Source organism: Lipotes vexillifer, unplaced genomic scaffold, assembly GCF_000442215.2.
Source record: "Lipotes vexillifer unplaced genomic scaffold, Lipotes_vexillifer_v1.1 scaffold442, whole genome shotgun sequence".
NCBI classification, from domain to species: Eukaryota; Metazoa; Chordata; class Mammalia; order Artiodactyla; family Lipotidae; genus Lipotes; species Lipotes vexillifer.
The window spans coordinates 812,957-822,908 of NW_006790311.1; the positions used below are offsets into that span (position 1 = coordinate 812,957).

Sequence of the window (9,952 nt, forward strand, 5' to 3'; positions counted from 1 at the left end):
TCAATCAGGAAGACATAACAATAATAAAAATGTATGCAGTTAATAACAGAGCTTCAAAATATATAAAACAAAAACTAACAGAACTGAAAAAAGAAATAGACAAATCCACAGTAATAACTGGAAATTTTTAACACTCTTCTCTTGATAATTGATAAAATAAACAGACAAAAAATCAGAATATAAAGAATCCAACCATACTATAAACCACCTTAATCTAGTTGACCTTTTTAGAACATCACAACCCACAATTGCAGAATATACATTCTTCTCAGTGATACATAGTACATTCACTAAGATACAACATATGCTGGGTCATATATCAGTCTCAATATATTTTAAAAGATTTAATTTGTACAGATTTTGTTCTCTGACAAAATTAAATGAGAAATCAATGACAAAATATCTATAAACATTCTTCTAAATAACCCATAGGCCAAAAAAGAAAGCGGAAACTGGAAAATATTTTGAACTGAATGGTAATGAAAACATACCACATCAAAATTGTGGGATTCAGTTAAGGCAATGCTTAAAAGAAATTTTATTGTTTTAAGATGCTTATGTTATTACTATGGACTAAATGTTTGTGTCCTCCCAAAATTCATGTTGAAATCCTAACCCCCAATGTGATGGTATAAGGAGGCCTTGGGGAGGTGCTGGGGAGGGTGGAACCCTCTTCAATGGGAGTGTATTCCTATAAAAGAGGCTCCACAGAGCTCCTCTGCACCATGTGTCCTGTGAGGACATAGCCAGAAGTTGACAGTCTGCAAACTGGAAGAGGCCCTTTACCAGAATCAACCATGCTGGCACCCTGATCGTGGATATCCAGCCTCCATAACTGTGAAAAGTAAATTTCTGTTGTTTATAAGCCACCCAGTCTGTCGTATTTTGTTATAGAAGCCCAAATAGACTAAGATCATTTTTAAAAATTTTAAAATATGACCTAAGCTTCCACTTTAGAAGCTTAAAAAATAAAGGGTGAAGTAAAACCCTATTTTAAATACAAAGAAGGATACAATCAAGTTAAGGGAAGAAATCAACAAACTAGAAAATGAAAAATCACAGAGGAAAAAAAAAGTGGTTCTCTGGAAAGATTAATAAAAGTGATAAACCCATAAACAGACTGATGAGAAGGGGGTGAGGCAGAGGGACAGAAGAAGAGAGAAAACACAAATCAACAATAACAGTAATAAAAAAGGGAACATCACTATAGATCTTACTAACATTGAAAGAATGAGAGAATATCATGAACAACTTTGTGGTCAATACTATGACTTAGATTAAATGAATAAATTCCGTAAGAAATACACTTTACCAAAATCACCTCAGGAAGAAGTGGAAAATCTAAATAGCCCAATATCTTTTTTTTTTTTTTTGCGGTACGCGGGCCTCTCACTGTTGTGGCTTCTCCCGTTGCGGAGCACAGGCTCCGGACGCGCAGGCTCAGCGGCCATGGCTCACGGACCCAGCCGCTCTGCGGCATGTGGGATCCTCCCGGACCGGGTCACGAACGCGTGTCCCCTAGCATCGGCAGGCGGACTCTCAACCACTGCGCCACCAGGGAAGGCCAGCCCAAGATCTATCAAAGGAATTGAATCTGTAATCAAAAACTTTCATGGAGAAAACCCCTGGTCCAGATAGTTTCATTGATGTAGTCAATCAAACATTTAAGGAAGAAATAATACCAATATAACACAAACTCTTTCAGAAAATAGAAGAAGAAAAATTCCCAATTCATCTTATGACATTACAAGAAAAGAAAATTAAAAAGAAAGATTCCTCATGAACATAGATGCAAAAATCCGTAATAAAATATACACAAATCAAATCCCACATTATGTGAAAAGGATATCTATCACAACTAAGTGGGATTTATCTTAAAAATGAAAGATTGGTTTAATATTTGAAAATCAATTAGTGTAATTCATCACATTAACATTGATCTACATACATAAATTGTTCTATACATTTAATACAATCACAGTTGAATGTTCAGCAAGTTTCTTTGTACAAATTGATCAGGTGATTCCAAAATTTATACAGAAATGCAAAGGACCTAAAATAGCCAAAGCAACTTTGAAAAAAAAGAACAAAGTTGAAAGACTTATGCTTTATGTCAAGACATTATTATAAAGCTACAGTAATGAATATAGCATAATATTGGCATTAAGATAGACACATATATCAGTGAAACAGAACAGAGAATTCAGAAATATATCCACACATTTAGGTCAACTGATTTTCAACAAAGGTGCCAAGACAATTCAATATGGGAAGGATATTTCCAATGAATTGTACTAGAACAATTGGATAGCCATACACATGAACCCTGACATTAACCTCACACCATATACAGAAACTAAAGTGAAGTGGATCATAAACTATATAAGAGCTAAAACTACAAAACTTCTAGAAGACTTAAGAAAAAACTCTTAGTGACCCTGGGCTTGGCAATTTCTTAAGTACTACATAAGAAGCACAAACTATTCAACACAAATGAATAAACTGGACTTCATCACATTTAAAAAACATTTGCTCTTCAAATGTACTGTTAATAAAGTTAAAAGGCAATCCATAGGGCTTCCCTGGTGGCGCAGTGGTTGAGAGTCCGCCTGCCGATGCAGGGGACACAGGTTCGTGCCCCGGTCCGGGAAGATCCCACATGCCGCGGAGCGGCTGGGCCCGTGAGCCATGGCCGCTGAGCCTGCACGTCCAGAGCCTGTGCTCCGCAACAGGAGAGGCCACAACAGTGAGAGGCCCGTGTACCGCAAAAATTTAAAAAAAAAAAAGGCAATCCATAGACAAGAAGAAAATATTTGTAAAACATACAACAGAAAAAAGACTATATCTAGAATATATGTGTTAAAATAAGTAAACAAAGAGGCTATTAGACTGAGATGACTTGAACGCTTCAGGAGCCTCCTAAGCAAACCAAAACCTCTAATGCCTCAAGGTTAAGAACTCAAACCAAAGGACAGCCACTCACAAACAGCCACCCAGGCTTTTCCAGATAATACAACCACTCAAGCTACAGCCAGTCAGATAATTTCCTTCCTTTGCTTCCACCTCTTCTCTGTAAAAGTCCTTCCTCTAACTCCTGTCGATGGAGCACTCCTACCCACTTTGGGTTTGGCATTGTCTGATTCGAACAGATTTTTGCTCAGGTAAACTCTCAGAAATTTAATATGCCTCATTTTATCTTTTAACATGAGGAACTCCAATGACTCATTACTAAGAACACAAACAGCCCACTAAGAAAATGGGCAAAAGATCTGAACAGGCACTTCACCAAAGAAGATGCATGGGTTGTGAATAAGCACATGAAAAGATGCTTAACGTCATTTGGTACCAGGAAAATGCAAATTAAAATAAGATACTACTATATACCCACTCAAATGACTAAAATCAAAAAGGCTGTCCATTCCAAGAGTTGGTGAGGATGTGGAATAATTGGAGCTCTCAAACTGGAAAACAGTTTGGCAGTTCCTTAAAAAGTGAAACAGAGGGCTTCCCTGGTGGCGCAGTGGTTGAGAGTCTGCCTGCCGATGCAGGGGACACGGGCTCGTGCCCCGGTCCAGGAGGATCCCACATGCCATGGAGCGGCTGGGCCCGTGAGCCATGGCCGCTGAGCCTGCGCGTCCGGAGCCTGTGCTCCACAACGGGAGAGGCCACAACAGTGAGAGGCCCGCGTACCGCAAAAAAAAAAAAAAAAAAGTGAAAAAGACACTTACAATATGACTCAGACATCCCACTCATAGGTTTTTACCCAAGAGAAACAGAGACATGTCCACAAAACGACTTATACAAGAATGTTCATAGTAGCTTCATTCGCAATTTTCAAAAGCTGGAAAAAAACCAAATGTCCATCAACAGGTGAATGAATAAGCAAATTATAGTATATCCATATAATGGAACACTACTCAGCAATAAAAAGGAATGTATGTAGATACATGCAATAAAATAGATGGATATCTAGATAATTATATTGAGTTTTAAAAAACAGACCGAAAAAAGAGCACATGCTGCGTGATTCCACCTATACAAAATTCTAGAAAATGCAAACTAATCTATGATGACAGCAGCTAGTTGCCTGAAGATTGGGGGGTGAAAGGGAAGAGTGATGGACATCCATACATGCTCACTATCTTGATTGTGGTGAAGGTTTCACAGACGTATACATATGTCAAAACCTATCAAACTGCACTCTTCAACACGTGTTGTTTATTGTATGCCAATTATCCTTCAGTAAAGCTATGATTAAAAAGGAAAAGAATAATATACCATGACCAAGTTGCCTTTAATCTCAAGAATGCAAGGTTGATTTAACATTTGAAACTCAATTCATGTAATTCATTACATTGACATAATAAAGGAGAAAACCATATAATCATCTCAATAGAGGCAGAAAATGGAAATAATTCATCTTCAGAGAAATAACAAGAAACCATGCCACAATTTAAAGTCATGAGCTTCCAGGTCAAAAGGGCCCACGGATTATAATTCATCTGAATGAAAAAATAAAGCTCACTCTAAGGCACATTACTGTAAAAGAAATGAGAAAGGAAAAAGAGAATATTCTGAAAGCTTCTAGAGAGAACCAAAAGAGAGTCACATATAAAAGACAAAGAATCAGAATGGATTCTAAATGGGGCTTCTCAATCGTCACTGAAAGCTGGAGGAAAAGATGATGGCTTTGCAATTCTGAGTAAATATTCACTTGCAGCCTAAAATAACTCTATCAAGTCAAATTCTCAATCAAGAGTATGATGGGAGAATAAAGACACTCTCATCTATTCTAACAAATATATTCCTCTCTACCCTTTCTCAAGAATATACTGGGGCTTCCCTGGTGGCGCAGTGGTTGAGAATCTGCCTGCCAACACAGGGGACAGGGGTTCGAGCCCTGGTCTGGGAAGATCCCACATGCCGCGGCGCAACTGGGCCCGTGAGCCACAACTACTGAGCCTGCGCATCTGGAGCTTGTGCTCCGCAACAAGAGAGGCCGCGATAGTGAGAGGCCCGCGCACCGCGATGAAGAGTGGCCCCCGCTCACTGCAACTAGAGAAAGCCCTCGCACAGAAACGAAGACCCAACACAGCCAAAAATAAATAAATACATTTATTAAAAAAAAAAAAAAAAAGAATATACTGAATTTTTTTCACCAAAACAAGGGAACATACCCAGAAAAATAAAAACATGGCAGTCAGAGGACAGGAGAGAGAGACATGAAGATTTCCCAGGACAACAGCTGTGCACCAGATCTAGAGTACAACCAGATTAGTTTATAGCAGAAAGATGGAGGGTACTAGTTTGGATTTTTTTTTTTTTTTTGATTGAATTGAAAGACTATCCGATTTTTTTAAAACATATTATGAGATGTAGAGTTCACTCAGAGTTTGGGGTTGAACTAATGATAGATATACAGGAAACTAAGCAAATGAAAAAACAAGGCAATTCTTCACTCCAGGTTAAATAAGAAGGTGTACAAGAGAGGAAATATTCTTATAGAACACTACATGATTCAGCAAGAAATAGTATTTACACAGTTACCCTAGTGTGTACTTGTAATATTGATTTAATTGGTGACAAGGGGGAAGGCCAAATGTGAGTATTTGAGGTGACGCGAGAGACTTAAATCTTATCTTCCATAATGAACAACAGCCAAGATTATTCATTTTAGATAATCAAAGGAGTAGTAACATAAATGTGTTATTTAGAAAATTGTAGGTACCCGCCAAAAGAAACAGCTATAAGAAGTCAAAGTGGTTGCCTCTATGGAGCCAGGAAAGATAAGTCAGAGACTGCTGTTTATATTTTTTGTTGTCTCGTATTATTTTAAAAGTATTATTTGACTTTTCAAACGACACACGTGTTACTTTGAGTTTATAAAAGCAAAAATGACTGTCTTTGCAGTCATAACCCTACAGTTTCCATAACATTTCATTACATTAGTTACAGTCACAAGGACAAGCATGAACAGGTTTGGGAACAAACACAACTGATTCTTGGCAATGAACTAAGTGGAAGAAGAGATAAGACTTCCCAGAGAGAAGCCTCCAGTCGTGTGCATGCCGCATGCCAAGGGCTTTCGGTTGGCATGTTTTACAGAAGAAATACAGAGCACTGGTTATATAGCAAGCCGTTTAAACTGATGTCAGTGAAAAGAGCTTTTACTGTAATGAATCCAGATAATAAAGGAGGCTAAAATAAAACGACCTTAATCCATCCACTTTTGCTACGCCGTCCATTTCCCGTGGGTCAGATGGAGAAAATTCTACAAGGAGCAGAGCTCAAGATCATCCTTCTCAGGGTCATTCAGTTTGCCCTGAAATATTAACCCTCTTGAGGGAAATCTGCAAATGAGGATAAATTAGAGTCCTTTTGAAGGGTAGGCAATCTTATATATACTTTGGCTTAATCCACAAAATGAGTTGGAAAGGTGGCAAAGGAGATAACAAAGCAAAATCTGCCTTTTGCACCATGACGGACCAGATTTCATTTCAGTAACTAGGTTTATTCCATCATTGCCTATCTTCTCTTTTGCATTTTGGGTAAGTACTAAACACTACCCATATAAGTACTGCAAGAGAAAAAAAAGCGCTCGGGAGTTCAAAACAGGACCTGAGACATCCCACATCCATGCTAAGTAGGGTTGAAGCAAATCTCTTTGTTTCAGAGTCTATTCTTGAGGTTTTAAGTATTTTGGATGGCTAATTATTAGAAGAATTAAAAAGGATATTCAGCCACCTTTTCAATAAATCGGCCAATTGCTGATCTCTTTGCTGTGCTATTTTGGCCAATGATCTGCAGAAATGTCGCCCAGTAAGGGAAATCTGGTTCTCTCTCTTCCTTGGACTCAATCCTGGAGCACCTAGAAAGATCAGATCCACCTCCCACCCTCATTTGCTGTGCGCACAGGATTGTGACAGCCCTTCCTGATAAGAAATTGTCAAATTTCCTTTATAAATGAAACTAGAAGACTAAGCAAGGTAGAAACAGGCTTTTAGCAAGGACAGAGCCCTTACGTGATTTAGCTTTCTATATGTATATTCAGCTAGGAGGGGCAGTTTGGATATTCTGAAAGGTCACGTTCCATAACCTATGCAAGTCAACTCAAAATAAGTCTTCTCTTTCCTTTTTCAGAAGTCTGTAGGCTACTTTCCTCTTCGGCATCAGTAACCACAGACCGTGACTCAGGTCCAGCCATATAAGTGCCTGTTTAATGAGTTTCATAAAGAATTCCTCCCCGTTGCATGGTCACCTCACTATTATCTGGCTCCCCACTCTGGCCATTAGCCAGGCCCTGAGCTGGTCACAAGTCTGTCAACACTTTTTGATGGGACTGAACTGTCCATCTTAGACGGGAAACCCTGATTTTTTTTTTTTTAACCATCATCATTCGAACACAAAAAAAGCCCATTATATTCACTCTCTTCTCTAACTTCAGATCACCTTATTTTGCATGTTGTAGGCCGATGATGAGCAACAGAAGTGATCTGCATTTACAATCTTCACAATCATTCCAATCACCTCATATACCCTGGATGTCCCCCTTCATCTTATTTTTCACTTCCTCCACAATCCTACTTTCCCAGCAATGATGTTGAGCTTCATTACATAATGGGGAAGACTGTTGCATTACTGAATGTTTTTCTAACTGGAATCCACAGCTTCTCAAGCCCTGCTAAGCTGGGGGCCCCAGAGAGGTACCTCAGTTTCAGAGCTGTTGCCATTCAGAGCCTCCACGTTTGGGTCCCTCCAGTCTTCTGAGAGTGAAGGGATGTAATTGTCTGTCAGAGCATCCCAAACCCTGTAAACAAAGAGAAGCACTCATTAGCACACATCTGTGGCCTGGCCTGGCCTGGAGGAAGGAAGAGCTGGGCCAGGGGAGGAGAGAGGCTTCTGTGTGTGCCAGGCTGAGATCATCTGCCTTCCAGCATGCAGAAGCGAAGTGGCTTCAAAACTGAATTTCAGGCATTACCAGGAGAGAAGGAGCCAAGAGAATGGACCCTGACCAGGAGCCTCACTGCCAAAGGCGTTTGCTTAAGAGAAGAGGAATTTCTCACCATTGAGAAACCAATGGTAGTGTCTACAAGTAAAACACCTCTGGCAACAGATAAACTGCCCCTGAAACTAAATCTGCCCCTCAACCAAATGGCTCCTGTCTCACGAGCTTAAGAAATGTCCATGTTTCCTTTCTTATGGGCAGAGAAGAATGAGAAGAAGGGGAGGGAGGAAGAGAGAGATTGATCTGGGCAGATTTTCTGGCTGAATCTCATTAAGATCAGGGTCAGGCTTCCCTGGTGGCGCAGTGGTTGAGAGTCCGCCTGCTGATGCAGGGGACACGCGTTCGTGCCCCGGTCCGGGAGGATCCCACATGCCACGGAGCGGCTGGGCCCGTGAGCCATGGCTGCTGAGCCTGCGCATCCGGAGCCTGTGCTCCACAATCGGAGAGGCCACAACGGTGAGAGGCCCGTGTACCGCAAAAAAAAAAAAAAAAAAAAAAAAAGGGGCATTGTCTAGTTTTTATATAAACTTGAACGACGCGAGTCTAAACTATGAGCATCCACTTACATGTGGATTTTTTTTCCAATAAATATTGTAGTACCAATATTTTCATTTTACAGTTCTTCACTTTAACTAAGTGTGGAGGAAAGTTTGTGTTCGATTAGAGATCACAATATGTGGACTTAAAAGGAGTAGGGTTTGAGTCCTGCTTCTATTCAAATTGTTTCAGCTTATTGCCCTTGTGGTTTACTAATTCCTTTGTTTTTGAGTCAGAAACAGCAGGAAATGGATTTTTCGACTACCCAGGGGGTCAGTGCCCTTAATCCCCCATGCTGTTCAAGGGTTAACTGCCTGCAATCTAAAAGGTCAAGAATTAACTCCTTGACATCTAATGTAGGTAAGGGGATGATGCCAATGCTATTAAAAGTTACTTATTACCCAAAATGTTCTAGGGATCCCAGGGTGGCACAATCCTGTCCTCTAGCAATGTAGAGTTTAAGTGTGCCCTGTCTCTATCATGGAGACTCCAAAGAAAACATATGAAAGGAACCAATAAATACACCACTGTCTACATAATTAGTTTTTAGTGGGGGAAGATGGGGTTCCCTTTATTACGTTTCTTTTTTAAAGTTCTGATATGTACATTATAAGAAAGGGTATTCTACAATTCTTTTTGCTTAACTCACTTATTTCAGAAAGATTTTCTTGGGGAGAAAAATGGGGAGGGGTTTGGGGAAAATCCTGAAGTCACAAACTCTCACACACAGGAAAATGAATAAATTAGTCAACACTAAGAGATTAATGTAAATCAGTAAACCAAGCTCCTAAAATAATGAATGCCATCCATGGAAGCCAGCGGCACTTGAGTTAATATTAGCTAATGAAATAATGAGGGCTCAGTGCCATCTCCTTCAGGTGCCTGTGCACATCAAACATGAATGATACCTGTGAAACAAGGTATAAGAAGGTACAATTTATTTAGATATACTAATATAAGGAAATGATCATTTAAAAATAAGCAACTATGTACACGTACGGATCAAATCCAAAACATGACAAAGTATGGTGTAAGATGCTGAAAAGATAAGTGCACATTTTATATATATAGCAAGATGTGTGTATATATATATATATATATGTATATGTATATATATATATTTATATATATATCAGAGCACAGACACTTGAAATCAGATACATAAAATGGGGGAGGGGAGTGTTCTTAACATATATAAAATCTGGAATGACATATGACATATGGGTATATAATCAAGGAGATTTTCCTAGTGCACAATGCACACAATTTGGTGATAAAAAAAAGCAACTCAAGAAAACACAATATAACGACACTGCTTTGGTTATCCACTTATTCATTTTTTGTAGTACAATTACAAGAAGGCACTTGGAGAGACCTCATCGAGTGTTCATTCGACATCTCTTCAGCAGG

At 39.3% G+C, this 9,952-nt stretch overlaps 1 protein-coding gene across 1 annotated transcript in view; it reads right to left on the bottom strand.

The window, feature by feature from the left end:
• Positions 1-9,952, bottom strand: part of FEZ1 (fasciculation and elongation protein zeta 1) — a 41,027-nt gene that overhangs the window by 19,926 nt on the left and 11,149 nt on the right. Inside the window, exon 3 of the mRNA XM_007463598.1 lies at positions 7,708-7,807. Coding sequence (XP_007463660.1) covers positions 7,708-7,807 — 100 coding nt within the window. The remainder of the gene's footprint in view (positions 1-7,707; positions 7,808-9,952) is intronic.